This window comes from Hevea brasiliensis, chromosome 11, assembly GCF_030052815.1.
Source record: "Hevea brasiliensis isolate MT/VB/25A 57/8 chromosome 11, ASM3005281v1, whole genome shotgun sequence".
Lineage (NCBI taxonomy): Eukaryota > Viridiplantae > Streptophyta > Magnoliopsida > Malpighiales > Euphorbiaceae > Hevea > Hevea brasiliensis.
The window spans coordinates 61,776,392-61,798,192 of NC_079503.1; the positions used below are offsets into that span (position 1 = coordinate 61,776,392).

Genomic DNA, 21,801 nt, shown 5'->3' on the forward strand with positions numbered 1-21,801 from the left:
ACAGTAGCTTATCTCTTTGTTTCTCTATTTCAATTTATAGTGAGCTCATCTAAAAAAAAAAAATTATAGTGAGCTATTTAAAAAAAAAAAAAAAAAAGGGGTCAGAAAAGGTGCTACTTCACTGTATTTTGTTACTCTGATTGGAACTGATTACGATGAGTATCTATAATACCAAGAAGCAAAACAACAAACAGCATTCTCATCTATTGCCTTTGTAGTCCAACATGATAAATTCATCTGCTTATTTAACACAATATTCATCTACTAAGGCATGAATTCTCAACTTTGAAGCCTCCGATCACATCTCCAGTAATCAAAATCTTTTCTCCATTCTTGATTCTTCTTCAATCTTTTCTGATGTTACCCTAGATAATGGATCAAAAACTGTAGTTAAAGGAATAGACTCACCCTCTTCCTTATCTTTAAATTTAGTTTTATTTGCATCCAAATGTTCATATACTTTGACATCTATTAGTAAATTAACCACACACCTAAATCATTTTGCAACCTCTTTTCTAACTCTGTTCTAGTTCAGGACCAAGATATAGGAAAGATGGTTGGCATAAGCTATGAATCACAAACATTGTATCATCTCTCTAGCCCAAAGTCCCCAATTAACTTTGCTTCTGGTGCTTCTCCTGATCTACTTCATAGTCCCCATGTCACCCAAATATCTCCAAACTCTAGAAACTATCCTCTTTAAATTGAGTCATGTCAACTTGGCAGACAAACTCATTCTTCTTTTCACAAACAAATTAATAATCAAGTTACATCCATTTTTACATTGTTCATTCAGAAATATGGGGTCAAAGTCAAGCCAGTTCAACTTTGGATTTTAATTATTTCGTTATCTTTATTGATGACTATTCTCGCTACACTTGATTATTTTTAATAAAAAATCATTATTAATTATTTTGTATCTTTCAAAAAATTTGTGTTGAGATACATACTTAATTTGGTGTTTCTATTAACGGGTAGGGGTAATACACAAGAATATTTTCCTCTTCCCTTTCAAACCTTTATATCTTCTCAAGGAATCATTCATTAGTCCACTTGCACCAAACTCCTCAACAAGAGTAGCTAAGCGTAAGAATAAACATCAAACTGAAACAGCCTACACTTTGCTCATTTACCATCATGTACCTCGTTTTTGGGGGACAATTTTCTTACTGCATGCTATTTGATTAATCATATGGCTTCTTCTGTTTTGTAGCATAAGAGTCCTCATTTGATTCTTTATCCATATCAAAACCCATTACCTCTTCCTATGTTTTAAATGATTTTGATGAATTATTGAAGGTCTTTTCATGTAAATTTAGAAAAAAAGTAAAAAAATATTTAAGTGTTAGAACTTAATTTAAAAAATAAAAAGATTGACATAGCATATAGGACTAATAGTGAGCAATTTTAAAAGGATTAATGCTATTCTAAACTAATATGGACTCAAAATATAAAATTCAAGAACTATAAAAATCCAACCATCCTATCCAGTAAAGCACGAAATTATAAACACACCCTTAAGCTTTAATGAATAAAAAGAAAATTTATTTGAATAGACATAAATAAGACTCAAAAAGGACATAAGATGTACTATATAACATCCTTAACAAGCCCTATATTAAATCTACCAATAATTAAAATATTTTTCTTTGAGCTTCTTCCCATTGGTTTCATTCTCCTGTGGTTGGAGAGAAATCATCCTTGATATTTGAAATTTTATAGTACAAAATTCTTATCATCTTAAACAACATCTTTAGCATTGGAAACCAGCTCTCGATTCATGTCAATTATCCTTCCAATTTGGACATAGTAATGAAAACAATTGAAAACATCCTTCAAACTTACTATTTATGAATTTAGAATAAAAAAGGCCATCTCCTAACTTCCATCTAGAGTTGGCACAAATTCGACATCTTTAGCAACTTGAACAATGAAGAAAAACTCAACTGTCCCTTGCACTTTGTTCTCCCAATTGGGACCTTGTCCATCCTTGCAATCCATGCTTTGATAAAGGCAGTAACAATTTAATTGGGACCATCACAATTATTCCATAAACTAGGGCTAAGCAGTTTTCAATTATAACCGAAAAACCAAACCGATTAAATTCGCAGTTTTGGTTCAGTTTTTAAGTCAAATGATTTAGTTTGGCTATAAATTTTAGTGAAAAACAATTATTAGGTTTGCTTCGGTTAGTTCTATCTAAGTAACCAAACCAATCGAACTGACTAAAATTTACCCTCCCTTTAATCCACAGTCGTTTTGGCATTGGTATAAAAGGCAAACCTTCCTTTCAGTTTCATGCCTTTCAGTTAGAAACCTTCTTGATTCATCCAAAATCAAAACTCTCTGCCTTGCCTTCGTTCCCTACCTTCTTATTCTTGATTCCATCCTCAACAAAGCTTAATGAAGCTTCAACGTCAATGGAGCCAACCTTGACAAAGCCTCACAATTGTAGCCTTCTGTCATGGCTTTTACCCTCTATGAAGCCTCAATATGGAAACCCTCAAAGATGGAAAGATGGTAAGCCCTCACTGCCTCACCTCGCCCCCTGTCATGCCTCCCTGTCTTCATCCTTCATAGTCTCATCCCAATTAATATTTAATCATTTACTTTTTGTTTTTTGATTCATATATTTTTTGGTTGCATTTAATTCCACTGATTCTTGATCTGTTAATCTTAATTTTGGGCAGCAAAATATTGTAATTTGGATATTTGTTTGCGTGCACTGCATGCCCTAGTAATTTTTTTTTTTTATCAATCTAGTTGTTTGGTTGAATCTATTTGCAAATTCCTGTTTTGATGAGGTCTACACTTCAATGTTGTCCATAACTATGACTTTTGTTTCTATGAATTAACTGTTGGCTTGTTGTATTTCTTGAGTTTTGTTTGTTGGTGGTGGAATGGGAATAAAACAGATGGACCGAACCAAACCGAGAATTTCAATTTGGTTCACTTCAGTTCTACCCCATTGATCGGTTCAATTCAGTTGGCAATAAAAGGTAATTCAGTTTTCTGGTTTTGCCAATTTGGTTTGGAACTGAATCGACTGAACGCTCACCTATATATAGAACTTTCTAATATATATACGCACACACATATATATAATATATATACTGACATGCAATTATGAGTATACAAATACATCAAAAAAGTTCAACAATACCTTTCAAATGCTAAAACAAAGTGACGTCTTCCCAACCATTCCCTCTTAGATTCATAGAATCCATCGTTAGAAGATCCGAGGTGATCCTTTTGCTTCTCCTCAAGTATGGCACTTGCAGACTAGCATTAATGAAAATGTACAATTTTTTTTTTCATTTTTCAGAAGAAAACTTAAAAAAAAAAAAATACATAAAGATGGCATTTACCTCCCATGTGATTCCACGATCCAGAGTAAAAGTAAACAGAACTGTTGACGCCCCAGACATTTGATCAACATGAACAGTCTGCACAGTAATGACAATCAACATAACTGATGGAATCCAACAAGAATAGCAAGAGAGCATACCTTTGGAGTTCCTTGCAGTTCAATAATGTTAGCTTTCATATCAACTATTCCTGAATCTAGATTGCCTTCAATTCGTGCATTCTGAATAAGAAGATCTAAGATGCTAACAAACAACTCAAACAACCTGTACATTGATAAAAATATTTTGCATAATAATGTTAATTAATGTTGAAACAAATATATCGCTCCTTTAATCAACTAAGAGACAGAAACCTATTTTGAATATCAGGCGGTAGTCCTAAGAGCCGGTTGAGAAAACGTCCAACATCATGCATGTCTGAATCAATTATGCGGCCAGATAACTTTCCATTACCTATATTAAGGGAACTTGAAAGTTAATGACCATGATTGAAAAAAAAATGCTCACAAAAATAATGTAACAAAAACTGCATCACAAATCAAAGTCACAGGGAAAAAAATCACAAGCTTATTTAACAATGACTAGAGCAGCAAAAAAAGAAAAAGGACACCAAAATCTGAGAGTGATTCGACTCTACAGTAGTAAGAAAAATTCCATAAAAAGAGAAGTACCAATAATAGAATCTCTAACTATTCCAACGGCAACAAGAGCAGCTTTTGCCTTAATAATAAAATCATGAACTGTCTCTGGCTTTTCAGAAGAACATCCAGGAGGCACAACAGGTAGGGTATCCTGAAAACTCTAACTTTAGTTATTTCCTCAAATATCTAGTACTTCATTTTCCCAGTAATATCAATATGAAGAGAGGTATTAGAAAAGATGATTAAACCTGCTCCATTATTCCTCTATACATCACCATCAAAGCCTTTTTCCCATAAGCACTATCATAGTTATAAGCACTCAAAGATGGTCCAGCCCTGCAATGCATTTAACATTTGGAGGGATGCATAACCAAGTAGAACTCAAAGCCACCCAACAGTAATTTTACGATTTGTGTTCCTAAAGCTCATTGCAAACCACAATTCCTAGTCAAAAGAGTCGCTTACCTGCGGTCTCCCTGTGTTAACGCTCCTAGAGATTCTAATCTCTTGGCAACTATAGATGCAAATCGGCGTTCACCACCAAGGTTTGTAAACAGTAGCCTGCAAAAGCATAATATATTTTGATTCAACAAGTTTAACCATATGACTATGCAATTAGAATGCAAATTTAAGCTTAGCTTTGACAAAAGATTGCATGTGTAAATAATATTTTCTAAACAAAACATTTTCTAAAAAAAATGAACTATTTTATGTTCTTTTATTGCAACAATGAAAGCTATTTTTGACGTTTGGAGTGCAATAGAGGGGGGGAAAGCATCATCAAACCCAGACTGGAACCGGACCGACCGAACCAGACTAACTAGAAACCAGACTAAAGACAAGTTCGGTCCGCACATTAAACCCTCTCTATATGAAAACCAGCTTCAATCCATATGAACAGGTCAGATAACCACTCAACTCAGTTGGGTTTGAATAGAAGAGACCAGTAGGATTGGATGATGTTGCATGTCACCCTTGAAAAAATAAGTTTGAACCTTTTGTCAAAGGTGAAGAACGAACCTAGGTTTGCTTTCATTGAAGGATAGCACTTCTCCATCACATCTAAACTTTGGAAAATGGAACTTTTGTTCAAATACTTTTATTTATCATCTTTCTATATTTCTATCACATCCCTTCTAACAATAAAAAATATTTATTCAATTTATCATACACAAAGTATATCAAAGGCAAACGCATCCAAATTTTATTTTCAATACCATAAAAATTTTATTTTAATTTTTCTATCGTAAAGTATTACTATTTTAAAAAATCCAAATTTTCAATTAAAAATTTCAAATTATTTAAAGAAAAAATTAATGTATTCAAATGTGACTATGTTTATCTAAAAGCCTTAGAAATTACAAGACATAAAAGAGCACAAGAAAGTTGTAATACTATGATAAAAGAAAAAAAAAAAAAAGAATAAAAGAGATTCCAGCCATCTCATAGCCAATGACTAAAAGGGTTACCAAAAGATTAAAAACCAAAGAAGGTAAAACCTTCAAAATCAAAATTGTTGTTAAATATGCAATTACCAAAACAGAAGCCTAATCTAGTAAATTTCTAGAATTAGATAGAGGTGCAAATAAATACAAAGCATAGCTGGTGCCTTTGGAAATTTTATTGTGACTTGGACATCATATTCATTACCCAGGTCCCAAAATTCAATCAAAAATTGAAGACAATAACATAAAGGTATAAAAAAAAAAAATTAGGTCACAATAACAGAAAGGACTAATGAGTCCAGTGCTGCAACATATGGCTCAAAGGAAAATAATAATAATAAGAAGAAGAAGAAGAAGAAGAAGAAGAAGAAGAAGAAAAGAGAAAATAAGACCTGGAGATTTCTAGAAACAGGGGAACTTGGTTTCTTTCTTTGGAATAGACAAAGAGTGTGGGAGAGGGGAGGCGCTCCTCTTTCACAATACAGACTTTTCTCTTCTATCACCTTATTCCTCGAGTCCTATCTTTCTTTCCTCATTGATTTGTGCAATAAAAAAAATGGAGAGTTTAAAAGGAAATTTGTTATGGTTCTCAGGGGGAATTTAATGATTTTTTTTTTTTTAGTGTGGATTGGAAAGGTTTTGAGGGAGAAATACTCTTCCCCACTATGGCAAGAGAGGAACCCACTGAAAGAGGCAAAATCCATCTTCTGCAACTTTCGCTACCTCCATTTCTAACAAGACCTGACCTCTTTAACATTTATTTTTATATATCCGGTTAAACCCCAGTTCAATCCCCATCAAACCTTAAACTAGTGATCCTCTGCATTAACAGGTACAAAGACCGAGCCGAATATGAAGACCTTGGAAAAAGTAATTTTCTTTAAATAAAGACCATAATTTTTTTTTTTCTTTTTGAGGATAGACCATGAGAAATTTTAGACCTATAAGAACTCACATTCTTCTCTTGAAGAAAAAATGATGAATTGCTGTAGTTGCTAAAGCCTGGTAATGGACAATGACAAAATGGCATGTTCAATTGCAGTAGGCAATAGAAGGTTAAGTTTCAGGCGTATGCCTACGTCAATATCTGCTAGGCACATAACTTTGTGCATTTGTAGGTGTCCAAAGAATGAATGCTTTGAAAAAGATAATTATTTTCCTTGAAAATGAGTTAATTTTTCCTTTGATCAGAAAAATATTATTGAACAATTTATCAAAGCACTTAAAACATTAGAAAATTCTTTAAAAAAAATTGTACTTCCAAACAGAGAACTAATGGAATTCAGCATATACATATGGTAGATATAACCATTTTAATCACATTTCAGAAGGTTAAATACATCAAGAAAAAAAAAAATCAAAAACCAGCACCATCAAAGAAATTGTGCAAATGTGATGAAGTGAATCTCATTGATTTTTGCATGACAATAAAATCAGTGAAACCCAAAAATGCATGATAACATTATCTAATAAAGATTGAAACTGCACCTCATAATCAAGTGTAAATTACACAGTAACTTACACTGTTCCATAACTTTTTCCATGATGAATATTTCCACAAAATAACTGTTGGATTTACTATTTGATCCATGTACAATTAACATGCCATGCCAAATTTCACATCAATCAGTTATAAATAAGTGATGCTGCATTTTGGCTCTGAACTATATTGAATAAAATATTCAGTTTTTAGAATTATTTTTTGACAAATCTTTATTTATTGAAATGCCTTGAAGTTGGGCATGCACGATCTACATGTCCAGAAGAATAAATCTAACAGTCAGTTCACAAAAATATAAATCACAAAAAATTAAGAAAGTGCAACAAAATGTTAAGTGAATCCTGACGGGTATGTGTGTGTGTGCATGAGTGTATGCACATGCATTGTGCTAATATCAAAGTATCCTGCAATGAATCAAAACTAAGCCAAAGTACTTTACCCATTAGTTGATCACTCAGACATTACAGAAAATATGAATGCACACAAGTTGCACATATATAGTTTAGCCTACCTATATTCTGGTGCAGAAGCTTGATTTGATCGATGAGTTCTTCCAAACTGTTGAATTGCCCGGTCAGCACTCCAAGGAAGTTCTAGTGTCAAATGAACTCTTCTTTTCTGTTTGCAGAAATGAGAAGTGGCACAATAAGAAATGGATGGGGAACAAAGTGGATACAGATTGCATGTAGCAGAACCACATAGAAAAGAAACAATGCCCGCCATGCAGACAATAAATCCCTAAAAGTTGGGTGATTCAAGAAAAGAAAAATTACTTAAGAATTTATTTATTTATTTATTCTTAGCATATGGTTGAGATTCTGACACCCCTATACCAACCTAAATGAAGCTAAAGTATTCATGTAGAAAACCAACCAGATTTGGCATGAGGCAGAATCTAGTTTAGAATTCTTGATTGATCAATAATATTGAGTTTTGGAGAAACCGATGATCTATATTACCATTTTTTGAATGGTCACATCTACATTAATAGGTATTACCTTTTTTCTTTTTTTTTTTTTCTTTTTTTTTTTCTTTTTGAGATAATCTACATTTATAGGTATACCTGATTGACTGCTCTTCTGTCCGCCTGCAGTGATACACCAGCTGATCCAGCCTCAGAAATGATAGCAACCAATTTCTTACCGTCCATAAATAGCTGCTTCTCATGCATGTTGACCATTTCCATGGTGACATCCTTTCTAAAGCAATATAACAAAATAGCAGAACTCATCTAAGAAAAATAAAATTAAATAAAAAGTGAGACAAAGTTACAAAAACTCACGTGTTCCGTGCCTGATAAGTTACACCTTTTCCATTAGAGGCCCTTACAAGCATACCTCTCCTCCCAGTCATTTCTGCAACTTTATCAGGGCCTCCAAGCTGCAGAAGCATTATATGCATGGTCAACAGGAATAATAGCATCCAATGCTCTATTACTTAACATATTTTGTTATCTATAAATATCAATTCACATTTCCCCAAACAAATATTAGAGCACAGATCTACCAAAGTCAAGAAGCAAATACGAAAATAAACACTCAAGAAAAATTACATCCAAATAAAAAATGAGTTTAATTTCCTCAGTTCCCTTATCTCTGAAGTAACTTGGAAATTGGCTTTCCTCAAGCTTTCCAGTTTCCAGTATGGGCATCCCCTCATTACTAGCATACAATAGAAAGCAAGGTTGATTATTTAGGCTAGATTTTGAATTGATTTAAAAGAGGGAAAGCCAGCAACTTCAGTAAACAACTAGAATTGATGAAAGACAGCTTACAGATCTGAGGTTCTAGTCATGCGTACGGATCAATTTAAAAGATAAGCAGACCAGAAAACTAGGTATACAGCCAGAATCTGTAACTAAGATTAACTAGAGAGCCAAAAAACACAACAAAAACAAATTACAGGGGTAGAGAAGACCCATAAATATAGAAATTAAAAAGAAAAATCTCAAAATAAAATAAAATAAAATACTCTTTTCCTTCTCTTTCTTTTTCATTTACATGCTTGTTTTGTTTAATTTATTCACTATTTTTTATATAAAAATATGATATTTGCATAACAGGCTGATTTGGAAAAAAAGTACTACCATGTTTTGCCCACACTAGTAGAAAAGCATTATAGCCATTCAACAGTTTAGGACAAAAGGTCTAAGTTTCGAAAGTACAAGAACATAATTTTAAAAAAATAAATAAACAGAAGTATCAAGACTTAATTAAAAGATTGGATAAAGCATGAGGACTTAATAATAATAATAATAATAATAATAATAATAATAATAATAATAATAATAATAATAATAATAAAAAGAGGAAGAAGAAGTAATGGTGCTGATTATAATGTTATAACAATAATAGTAACAATCACTAGATTTTAATAATAACAACAACAATAACAACTAATGACGATTATTATTGAACACTTTTTTTACAACCAAATAGAACTCTAGATGGGAAAGAAACCCATAAGCAAATAACCTATGAAGAAAAAATTATTTTCATTTTCTCTTTTATTCACATGTTTGTTTTAATTAAATTCATCACCCATTTTCAACAATGTATGCGTGTATGTGTGTGTATTATTTTTGCTAAGTAGGAAGTGAATTTGAGATCAGAAAGTTGGCCACTGGTACCTGATCAATAATATCATCCAAAGGATTATTTGGGAGATCCAAGGAGCGAATTATCTCCAAAATTTTTGACTTGCGCTCCAAACCTGCTTCATACCTATTAACAAGTTCACAGATTATTAAAATATGAACCAATCAGAAATGTATTTTCAATATTAAAGAAACTTAAAAGTAAATAAATAAATAAATGAATAAATCTTCAATTGTATTTACCTCTTCAAGAGTTCAGCTAGATAGACTTGCCTAGCTTGAAAAAATTCATCTGTTTTTTCTTTACATGAATAACATGACCAGTCTTCAGACACTAAATCTGTAATGGGTGGGACTAAACATGCAGGATGGACAAGTTGGCCACAACAAGAACATTGAAGCAATTTCTTCCTTTCCTGCACTTGAAAATTCAGCCGATAATAACACATTGCAAATGATCATGATAAAAAACAAGAATACTTTACCTCTTCAGTATTGCAAATCTCACAGATCTGGAACTCATCATCAGATTCAGTGGATTCAGGTGCAGAGTCAGCTGAATTGGCCAAAAAGAAATAAATGAAAATGAAAGTACTTTAGCATTCTTCAGAATTTTTATCTTACCAAAAAAATTGAGATATTAATGCCCCATGTTTCATATAAACACAATATGAATCAAGTGTAAACAGGTGCATCAGGTAAAGTAATACAGTCAAAGTTGATGCCAGTAGAAGTTCCCATAAGAAACAAGGAACAAAAGAACAAATCTAGATGAAAGTGTTAAAAACTGAAGACAATAGTGTGGGTGTGGGTGTATACAATGCAGTGTTATTAAAGGCGCCGGGACCCTCTAGCGCCTCACCTGGCTCCGCCTGGCCTGGGTTGCATGAGGGGACCGCTTGGGAGAGAGAGGCGCAAGGCATGAGGCGAGGGAGGCGACGCCTCTGTTACATAATGTTTATTTTTTTATTTTTTATTCATTCTTTACACTGCAAGAGTTAAAAACCCTAAAGAGGAGACTCTCATTTCACCCCATGACTCCACGGCTACTTGAAAAAGGGAAAGAAGAACAACCCATGGAGTAAGGTATGTCTCTCTCTCATCCTTCCTCTCTTTCTCTCCTCTGCTTCTTCCTTCCTCTCTCTCCTCTCCTCTCTTCTTCAATTCTTCCCTTCTCTCAAGTCTGTCACAACACCCATATTTTTCTTCTTTTCTTTTTAACTTTTTTTTTCTCCTCTCCTCCTCCTTTTCTCTTCTTCTATTCTTTCTTCTCACACAGTCACGGCATTTTAAATGCATCTGCAACACTTATTTTCCTGCGTTCTTTCTCCATTTTTACTTTTTTTTTTCTTCTCTTCTCTCCTCCTCTCTTCTTCTATGCTTTCTTCTCTCACAGTCATGCCATTTTTAATTACCTGGCAGCAGCATTTTTTTTTCTTTTTTAATTTTTCATTGTTTATTATGTGGGCATTGTGATATGTATTTTTTAAATGGATATTGTCAATTTTGATATGCTTTTTATTAAATGAGTATTGTGATATGTTAGATTGAGATGTGTATTTGCAAATGGTTATTTAATTTTGAAATTAGGTCCTATTAATTGGAGACTTGTAGAATGGGTAATTGTCAATTGTGATATGTTTTTTATTAAATGGGTATTGTAATATGTTAGATTGAGGTGTGTTATGTATTTGCAAATGGTTTCTTATTTTTAAATGGTTAATGTTCTATTAATTGGGGGTGTGACATGATTTTCAATATGCTTTTTTACTTCTTAAGCTAGTTAAAGGCATATATATATATAGACAATTTAGGTTATAGCGCCTCGCTACAAAAAGGCTCTCGCCTCTCGCCTAAGGCCATAGGTAGCCTATCGCCTTAGTGTCGCCTTTCGCCTTAATAACACTAGCAAGGATGGATGCATGGAAATATCAGAAATCACAACTTAAGAACTTATTGCATCCATAAAAGATAGACCTAGCACCTATTGATAATAAGTCAAGGAAGAGATGATTTACTTTGTTTGGCCATATCCAGGGTAATTGGTAAAAGTGATCTTATCATGCAATTCCTTCCTTTCTTTTCTTTCTTTTTTTTTTCTTTCTTATTTAATTCAAGATATTGTTTGAATTGAATATTCTAAATCAAAAGAAATTAAAATTTTATTGTTTTTATTTTATTTTTTAATATATATATATATATACTAAATTCAAATTTAGACCAAAAATAGAAGAGGTCAAAAAGTAAAAAATATTATTATAAAAAATAGAGGGTCTCTTACATTTTAAAATCTTAAAAAATAAACAAAATCAATACAAATATAAAAATAAATTTCAAATAAACTAAAAGAAATTATCAAAACAGAAACAATTTTCTATTTTTATTTTGTAGTGGTTTTGATAGAAATTCAAAGAAAAATTTTTTAAGAAAGTTATACAACATAGTTTTTGCTAATTATTTATCTAATATATTTAATTATTTATTTAAATAATTATTATTATTAATATTTATAATATTTAATGATGTAGAACAGGAAGAATATATCAAGAGAAACGAATTCTCAAGAACAAAGAGGGTAGAGAAACACATTCTCAATAATTTTATTAAGTCTCAATAATAATCATCATAATCAAAAAGCTAAAAAAAAAATAATAATAATAATAATAGAAAATCTAAGACTATTTATAGAGTTTGCAATCCTAATCACATTAGGATTGTGATCCCTAAAACAATTTTAATTAAAAAATCCTTAATAAACTTAAAATAATGATAAGTCCAATAATAAAAAATGATGTTATGGAAAGTCAATCACTATGTTATGGAAAGTCAATCACTATATTATTTCTCTGTATATTTTGTATTTTGTATTCCTATTTAGGAGTTCTTATTTAGGATTTCTTCCTAATTAGTAGAACACAATTATAGGAATCAATTGTATATATATACCCATGTACAGATTAATTAAAATCAATGAGAATCATCTCTTTCTACATGGTATCAGAGCAGGTCATCAATCTAGGGTGACTATTTGTTCTCACTACCCAGCTTAGGAGAGACCTTAGCCGCCGACCGGCCGTTTCAACCCTGATCAACATCGCCGGCGTCGTCTCAACCTCCTCATTCCACCACTGTGTGCTGTTGCCTGATCCAGTATAACCATCAAAGGACTTTTGAGGTTTGGCTCTCAGATCCTATTTTGGCATTTGCTTGATTTGTGATTTTGGGTTATTTTGCTGCTATAAGCATTTTGGATTAGCGTTTCGGTTAGTTTTCTTTGTCTCAACAAATGGCAGACAATAAGAATGTTATTTCTGATGTGATTTCGGTGATGACTAAGATCACGAAACACAAACTTAATGATTCGAATTACCTGGAGTGGAGTAAGACTGTTAGGGTCTATTTGCGTAGCATTGATAAGGATGATCACCTTACTAAAGATCCACCCACTGATGATACACGACAAACTTGGCTAAGGGAGGATGCTCGGTTGTTTTTGCAGCTTCGGAACTCGATTCATAGTGAGGTAATTAGTTTAATTAATCACTGTGAATTTGTTAAGGAATTGATGGATTACTTAGATTTTCTCAGATCGTAAAGGGAATATCTCCCGTATTTATGATGTTTGTAAGGCATTCTACCGTGCTGAGAAAGATGATAAGTCTCTCACGGCTTATTTTATGGATTTTAAACGGGTATATGAGGAACTTAATGTATTGTTGCCTTTTAGTCCTGATGTGAAAGTTCAAAGAGCCCAACGAGCAACTGACTGTTATGAGTTTTCTTGCAGGCCTTCCTTCAAAGTATGAGACTGCTAAATCTCAGATCCTCTCCAGTTCTGAGATTTCCTCTTTGCATGAAACGTTCACACGGGTCCTTCGTACAGAGAGTACTCAATCTTCACAGCCTGCCAGTAGTGCTCTTATTAGCCGTAATCCAAATGGACAACAGGATAATAGAAGAGGAAGTAGACGAGGAATTACAGGCAACAAAAGTAATCAGCGTAATGGAAAGGCTAGTTCTAATCAGGACTCAAGAGGAGTCATTTGTTATTATTGCCATGAGCCTGGCCATACAAAATATAATTGTCCGCAACTTCAGAGAAAAAATCAGCGATCACAGATGGCAAATATGACAGCAGAGAATTCTACAGTATCTTCCTCTGAGAAAACTATTTTGGTATCTGCAGAGGATTTTGCACAATTTTCCCAGTATCAGGCATCTCTAAAGCCTACCAGTTCCCCTATCACTGCAATCACTGAGTCAGGTAAATTCACTACATGCCTTGTGTCTTCTTCATCCAAATGGGTTATTGATTCTGGTGCAACAGATCACATGACAGGTAATTCTAGTCTTCTATCTGTTTTTCAGTCTAATCTCACTTCCTCTACTATTACTTTAGCTGATGGTTCTACTTCTTGTGTCATGGGTTCTGGAACTGCAAACCCGACTTCGTCAATTTCTTTGTCTTCTGTTTTGTGTCTACCAAAATTCTCTTTTAATCTACTTTCTGTTAGTAAACTTATTCGTACCTTAAATTGTTCTGTTTCCTTTTTTCCTGACCAGTGTTTGTTTCAGGATCTTACAACGAAGCAGATTATTGGTAGAGGACGCGAGTCAGGTGGTCTCTACATTCTGGAAAATCATGTACCGCGGTCGCTTGCTTGCTCCAGTACCTTAACACCTCTTGAAGCTCATTGTAGATTGGGTCATCCTTCTTTGTCTACCATGAAGAAACTGTGTCCTCAATTTCAGTCTTTATCAGTACTAGAATGTGAGTCGTGTCAGTTTGCAAAACATCGTTTGCCTTCTGTGTCTAGAATCAATAAACGGGCTTCATCTCCTTTTGAGTTAGTTCATTCTGATGTTTGGGGTCCTTGTTCTATTACATCTAAAACTGAATTTCGTTATTTTGTTACTTTTGTTGATGATTACTCTCGTGTTACCTGGTTATATTTAATGAAGAATCGTTCTAAGTTGTTTTCTATCTTTTGTGCCTTTTGTAATGAAATCAAAACTCAATTTAATATTTCTGTGCGCATATTAAGAAGTGACAATGCCAAAGAATACTTTTCAGCACAATTTCAGCCTTATATGACACAAAATGGCATTCTTCATCAGTCTTCCTATGTGGATACCCCATCCCAAAATGGCGTAGCCGAAAGAAAAAATCGTTATCTTCTTGAGGTAACTCGTGCTCTTCTTTTTCAGATGAAAGTACCTAAATATTTTTGGGTGGATGCAGTTTCTACGGCATGTTTTTTGATCAATCGTATGCCGTCTTCTGTCCTTAATGGGGATATTCCTTATACTACTTTGTTTCCTACAAAATCTTTGTTCCCTATTGAACCCCGTATTTTTTGTTGTACCTGTTTTGTGCGTGATGTTCGTCCACAGGTTACTAAATTGGATCCAAAGTCTCTCAAATGTGTCTTCCTTGGGTACTCCCGGCTCCAAAAAGGGTACCGTTGTTTCTCTCCTACTCTTAACCGTTATCTTGTTTCTGCAGATGTCACATTTTTTGAGTCCACTCCATTTTTTCCTCCATCATCTGTGTATGAGAGTCAGGGGGAGGAGGATGATCTCTTAATATATACTGTCCAACCAATGTTTAGTCCTCTCCCACACTGTTCATACGTCTCTAGACCTACTCGACCTCCCGTTGTTCATGTTTATTCCAGGAGATTGGAGATTCCTGACTCAGATCGTCCACCAGCTACTTCGTTGGGAGATCCTGTACCTCATACTGATCATGATTCTGATCTAGACTTACCCATTGCTTTTCGTAAAGGTAAACGTTCATGTACTTACCCTATCTCTTCTTTTGTTTCTTATAATCAATTGTCTTATTGTTCTCGGTGTTTTGTTACTTCTTTAGACTCTGTTCCTATCCCTAATACTGTTGATGAGGCGCTGTCTCATCCTGGCTGGTGTGATGCTATGAAAGAGGAAATGGAGGCTTTAGATGCTAATAATACAAGGGAACTATTGCCTTTACCCACTGGTAAGAAAGCTATTGGTTGCAAATGGGTATATACAGTAAAGGTAAATCCTGATGGTTCTGTGGCTAGGTTAAAAGCATGCCTTGTAGCAAAAGGATATGCTCAGACATATGGGGTTGATTACTCTGATACTTTTTCTCCTGTAACTAAACTTACTTCTATTCGCTTGTTTATCTCTTTAGCAGCTACATATGATTGGCCCCTGCATCAATTGGATATCAAGAATGCTTTCCTTCATAGTGATCTTCAGGAGGAGGTGTATATGGAGCAACCACCTAGGTTTGTTGCTCATGGGGAGTTGGGTAAAGTTTGTAGGCTTCGGAAGTCTCTTTATGGCTTGAAACAAAGTCCTAGGGCATGGTTTGGGAGATTCAGTGAAGCAGTACAGGAATTTGGTATACAAAAGAGTAAGTGTGATCACTCAATATTTTATAGGCAATCTGAGGCTGGTCTAATTCTCTTGATAGTCTATGTGGATGACATTGTCATCACTGGGAGTGACTCTGCAGGTATTTCATCTCTTAAAACCTTCCTCCAAACTCAGTTTCAAACCAAAGACTTGGGATTGTTAAAGTATTTCTTGGGTATCGAAGTTATGAGAAGTAAGAAGGGTATTTTCTTGTCTTAAAGAAAATATGTCATCGATCTATTGACAGAGACAGGAAAATTAGGTGCTAAGCCTTGTAGTGCACCAATGACTCAAACTTTACAATTGTTAGCAGGGGATAGTGAGTTGTTTGAAAATCCAGAGAGATATAGGAGATTGGTAGGAAAATTGAACTACCTTACAGTCACTCGTCCTGACATTGCTTATGCCGTTAGTGTGGTAAGTCAGTTTATGTCTTCCCCAACTATTGCTCATTGGGAAGCCTTGGAACAAATCTTGTGTTATCTGAAGGACGCTCCAGGAAGAGGTTTGCTACATGGTAATCATGGACATTTGAATGTTGAATGTTTTTCAGATGCCGACTGGGCTGGATTTAAGGTTGACAGGAGGTCAACTACTGGATATTGCGTTTTTATTGGAGGAAATTTAGTGTCTTGGAGAAGCAAGAAGCAGAGTGTAGTTTCTCGATCTAGTGCTGAATCCGAATACAGAGCCATGGCACAATCAGTATGTGAGGTAATGTGGATACTTCAATTACTAGATGAGACAGGTTTTAAGACCTCCCTGCCTGCGAAATTGTGGTGTGATAATCAAGCTACTCTTCATATTGCTTCTAATCCGATGTTTCATGAGCGGACCAAACATATTGAGATTGATTGTCACTTTATTCGTGAAAAGATTCAACAACAGATCATCTCAACAGGACACATCAAAACTGGAGAGCAGTTAGGAGATATTTTCACAAAAGCTTTGAATGGAGCTAGGATTGACTACATTTGTAACAAGTTGGGCATGATTAACATCTATGCTCCAACTTGAGGGGGAGTGTTATGGAAAGTCAATCACTATGTTATGGAAAGTCAATCACTATATTATTTCTCTGTATATTTTGTATTCTGTATTCCTATTTAGGATTTCTTATTTAAGATTTCTTCCTAATTAGTAGAACACAATTATAGGAATCAATTGTATATATATACCCATGTACAGATTAATTGAAATCAATGAGAATCATCTCTTTCTACAAATGAAAAGAAAAAAAAAAACTCTAAAGCTAATAAAATTCTAAACTTCTTAATTCTAGAATTAAAATTAAATCAACATAATTTCTAAATTGAATTTGAATCTTCCTATAATCAATCATTCTGCCCTTGCTGGAGAAAACTCAACGTTGAGTTTTGAAATACGGAAGAATTAGGAACTTAATTTGAAGAAGGAACTTTATCTTCTTGGATAATAGCAATGAACTTGAAACAAAGAACTTCATGCCTTTCTTTGCGACCTTGAAAACATCCGAACATAGAAAATCAACCAAAACAACGGTTGAAAAACTCTTTGATTCAATAGGAACAAGAGAATTTTAAAAACCTTCAATTTCCATTGGAGTCTTCAAGGTCTCCATGGCTTGATCCTCTTTGTTCCCCAACATATCTTCCTCAAGCTTTTCTTGCTTGACTTCATCAACCGCTCGCTCTAGTGAGATTCATCAACATGTAAATGCTCAACAATACCAAATTGACATATAGAGGCTATAGTTTCACTATAATCACCCAAAGAAATACCTGAAGATTTCACAGCATGTTGCAAGCAAGGCCTAACCTTGTTAGCACAACTTTCAAGTACTCGTTCTCCCAACTTACAACCAACAGCCAATAGATAGAAATTCCATATTGCTCCTTTTCAAAATAACTAAAAGAGGAGAAAGCAATTCTACAGATGTATCTTCACTTTCTTCTAATACAAGTGTCATAATGATTTCCATGAATGAAAAGATATTCTCAAGGTGATAATCCCTTATACCATTAAGGAAATGTTGGGACATCTTTATTATCAAATCATCACATTCAAGATCCAACATCACCCCACATGACTTAACTCTTGCAACAATTTCAAGAAACAAAGTCCTCTTACCACATGATCAACTAGACTTTTTGTAACACCCCTAAAACCACAGTGTCTGGAACTGACCCTTAAATGTGTTTTTAGATAAAAAGACTTTTAGCAGCCGAAGTCCCTTCGAACGCTAAGATATAAAAAGCCAATAGAAGATAGGGATTCAACCTACCAATTACATGTTTTGGGACTATTGAGTTTGGTTGTTTGTTTTGGCAAGTTGGGATACTGCAGAATCGAATTTGAAATTTTGAAAATTCTCAGGTTTGACTACTGAAATCATTATTTTGACAGCCGAAAAGGCTACTGCCTCCTGAGGGCATTTGAAATACAAGTCTTCGGCAATCAAAGTTGCTTCTGCCTGCTTATCTTTTCTATTCAGTTTTATGGTTCTAGAAACCAATTTTATGGGCCTAGACAGTATAGAATCAAGGGTTAATGTTCTTATCATGTTTCTAGAGAGTCTTGTATATAGAATTCATGTGTTTTGTTGATTCACCACTTGTTCAGAGTTAGTGATCGAAGTACAAAGAAGTTGAGCCCTGAGTTAGTTTGGTGTCGGAGAATCTAGGAAAAACGCAATAAAGTTAAAGTCTACGTGCCAGATCAAAGGGGTAAGAATAATTTATAAGTACACAAGAGGTAAGTATAAACTACTTAATTGAATTTCAAATGCTTTTTATTTATTGTAATTAATGCATTAAGCATAATCATGCATCATGAAATGCATTGATATTAGAGTGTAATGCATTAGAACCATATTTTATTGCAATTACATAACGTCTATGATGTGAGGTAGGTTATGGATGACGCACCGACTCCTAAACGATATATAAGATCATGTGATGTTATGTATGTTTCGGATCCGAAAGACCAAGTGAGGACCCTACGAGGCCCTTGACACATGATATATGTTTTAAAGAGAAAGTACTGAAGCTTCTTTATGAGCCGAGCATATCGGAAATAGAAAGAGGAAGCCCCAAGAAGCTTCTTTATGAGAAGGGCATATTGGTTTATCGGGGAATCACCGGTGACATGGCTGTCATGTTTGCAAATGTTTGAGATTTGTCGCATTCATGCGATTGATACACTCGTGTGTATGTGATAGAAGGAAAATATGATTGTTTTAAGTAATTTATGCTTACTGAGCCTCCTAACTCACCACCTGCCCCCCTAAAACCAACATAGGTTTTTATAGGTAGCAAATGCACAAGAACCTAGGAGGATTGACACTAAGTTGAGTTGAGTACATAACTTCAATAAATTTGGAATAATTAATACCTAGATTTTGAGAAACTCACTTTCAGATTCTTCATCACTTTCACCATCACTTGTTGGTTTCCATCTTGCAAGTTTTCTAACTCTCCCTTTCAGTGAAACACCAGGTGTAGCTAAGTGCCTCTTCCGCTGAAGTTCTTTCACACCTTCCTCTGCTGTAAAAATAAGAAAGCCAAATCTAGCTAGCGCAACAATACAGAAGACACAAACAACACAAAACTTAAACCCAAACAAACCTGTGAGAGGTTCAGGTTTTTCTGGTAAAGGATAATTTTCTTCCACAAATTTTAGCAACAGTTCACGGGGTCCGGATATAAAATCATCAAGTTCAAGACCCTACAACAGAAAGCATTGAAAAGAATTCAAGATCTTACTCATGACAAAGAATAGAAAGGCATCCAATGAGTTGCTATGCATACTATAAAGAGTTTATATATAAAGATGACAAGTAGGAGTTATGTTACTCTCTTGGAAATAGACTATTTCAATAGTTGTGTAGTGTACATGGATGGGAAAACAAAATGCAAAGGGTCTTGAAGGCCCACAAATTATCTTTGCAATTACTTTGGCTTCTTTAAGATGTTTTACATTCAATGCTTTGCTTTTAAAGCTTTGAAGAGTTTCTATAGTGGATTTTTGGTAGGACTATATAGCACTTTTGTTTCAATAGTTATGCATTAGGTTCTTTTAGAATACATACCTTTTACTCCATGCACTCATCTATCACTATCTCAATGTGGTTTCATCTTTTATTGAAACGAGTCATTAAAAGGAAGAAGAGAGGGAACCATTCAAATGAGTGATTAAACAATAGACACTAAAAACAACCACAAAGAAAATGGAGATAGCACATCATAGATTACAGACACACATATTTTGTCACAGCTTCCTCAGTTCGAGCCTCTCCAGTACTCTGGAGGCCAATAACCACACACTTATCTTCCATCAATGCTTGCTTAGCTAGTCTTACAGTAGCAGGAACCTTAGCTGACATGCACATGTGTCTAAAGAAACGCTGCCATAGAAGTGAGAAAAAATATATTACATTAAATCATAAAACCCAAAAAAGGCAAATTCAAAACATCATGTGGTGCGCGTACAATAATTTGATTACAGTTTGGTTCAATTCAAAACATGAAGCAGCAATAGCTAATATATACCTGATGGCTTGACCAATATAATCTCCACAATTGACTAGAAATGGGTTTGTCACTAGCAAGAAAAGCACTTGCAGAAAGCAATTCCACTCGCAACTCAGCCCAAAATTCTGCTGCTTTTTTGTACATTTCCTAGGAAATTTACAAATGCATGAGAAAATTGAAGATAAGAAGAAAAAAATCAATAGCAATAACACAAATGCATACATACATGGAATGCAAATACATATAAAAATTAAAAAAAAAATTAACTTTAGCATCCCCACCTAGCAGAGTCTGAATGTTGTTAGTTGGGATCAGTGAGTAAGCGTATAAAACACACATTAAGGTTCAAACTATATTTTCACATCTTAAGCTCAAAAGGAAGTCAAAGTAAACCATGCTTCATTCAAAAATAACTCCCTAAAAAAACCCATACTAATAATAAACAGGTAATATCCTAAAATCAGTTTAACAAAAATAAGTAAAGAACTTTATGAAGATTTACAAATTATTAAGCCATAAAAAATTGTAACAATGTCCCCAAGGCACATTTGTTATAGGGCTGCAGTGGGTAGCATCAGTTGCCAAAATGAATTTCTTTAGAACTAGCAAATTGCCTCTACACTATAAACCATCAGTTGGATATTTTAAAAAGTTTCAATAATCTTTGCTCAAGGTAAAAACATTTCTTATATTGACTCTTTTTTTTTTAAGTAATTTTCACTTCAAGCCTCAATTGCCAATGTGGGGAAGAAGGGGGAAACTAATTATAAATAAGCAAATACTAGAAAGTAAATCTTGAAAATAAAATAAAATTCCGAATATCACTATATTCCTTCTTTAGTTCTTCATAAGGAGTATATACTCTTTTAAGTGTCAATTGCCTGTCTATAAATAGAAGCAAATTTATGCCACTTACAATCATTTCAGCTTCTAAAGGTGCTTCAACAACTTCAAACTCAACCCCTTTGTAGCTAAGGGTACGACATACATACATTCCCCTAAAATTTGAAACAAAATAGAAAAATCAAACTATAATATGGTATATGCAATAAATATATCTGTATATAATAAAACAATAAGCGTTAGTACCTTGCTTTCATATCCATGGCAACAAGTTCCAATGCTCCTACACCCCCCTTTTCAAGAGCACCTGTACATGTATTTTTTTCCCCCAGAAGATCTAGCTAAATTATTGTTGAACAAGGTATCCAAGAAGTGATATAAAAATAGAAATGGCAGGATAGAAAGCGCGACAGAGAAAGGCCCCTGACAGAAATTCAATAATGTTTAAATCCACACACACTCAAAACTATACACAATATACAGATGTT

At 34.1% G+C, this 21,801-nt stretch overlaps 1 protein-coding gene across 8 annotated transcripts in view; it reads right to left on the minus strand.

Annotated features, from left to right (window-relative positions):
* The window catches only part of LOC110673711 (protein FORGETTER 1), a 56,572-nt gene that overhangs the window by 16,403 nt on the left and 18,368 nt on the right, over window positions 1–21,801 (minus strand). For 4 of the 8 annotated variants that reach the window (XM_021836873.2, XM_021836872.2, XM_021836869.2 and 1 more), the window contains exons 9-27: window positions 21,560–21,620; window positions 21,387–21,468; window positions 20,489–20,617; window positions 20,200–20,343; window positions 19,565–19,664; window positions 19,352–19,483; window positions 10,037–10,107; window positions 9,795–9,967; window positions 9,585–9,678; window positions 8,238–8,335; window positions 8,019–8,154; window positions 7,467–7,573; window positions 4,475–4,570; window positions 4,258–4,345; window positions 4,040–4,160; window positions 3,722–3,821; window positions 3,509–3,632; window positions 3,369–3,446; window positions 3,164–3,282 (exon numbers count right to left, since the gene is read on the minus strand). In XM_021836873.2, the coding sequence (XP_021692565.2) occupies window positions 3,164–3,282; window positions 3,369–3,446; window positions 3,509–3,632; window positions 3,722–3,821; window positions 4,040–4,160; window positions 4,258–4,345; window positions 4,475–4,570; window positions 7,467–7,573; window positions 8,019–8,154; window positions 8,238–8,335; window positions 9,585–9,678; window positions 9,795–9,967; window positions 10,037–10,107; window positions 19,352–19,483; window positions 19,565–19,664; window positions 20,200–20,343; window positions 20,489–20,617; window positions 21,387–21,468; window positions 21,560–21,620 (2,053 nt within the window). The other 4 variants (XM_021836874.2, XM_021836870.2, XR_002498526.2 and 1 more) reach the window with 3 other exon arrangements.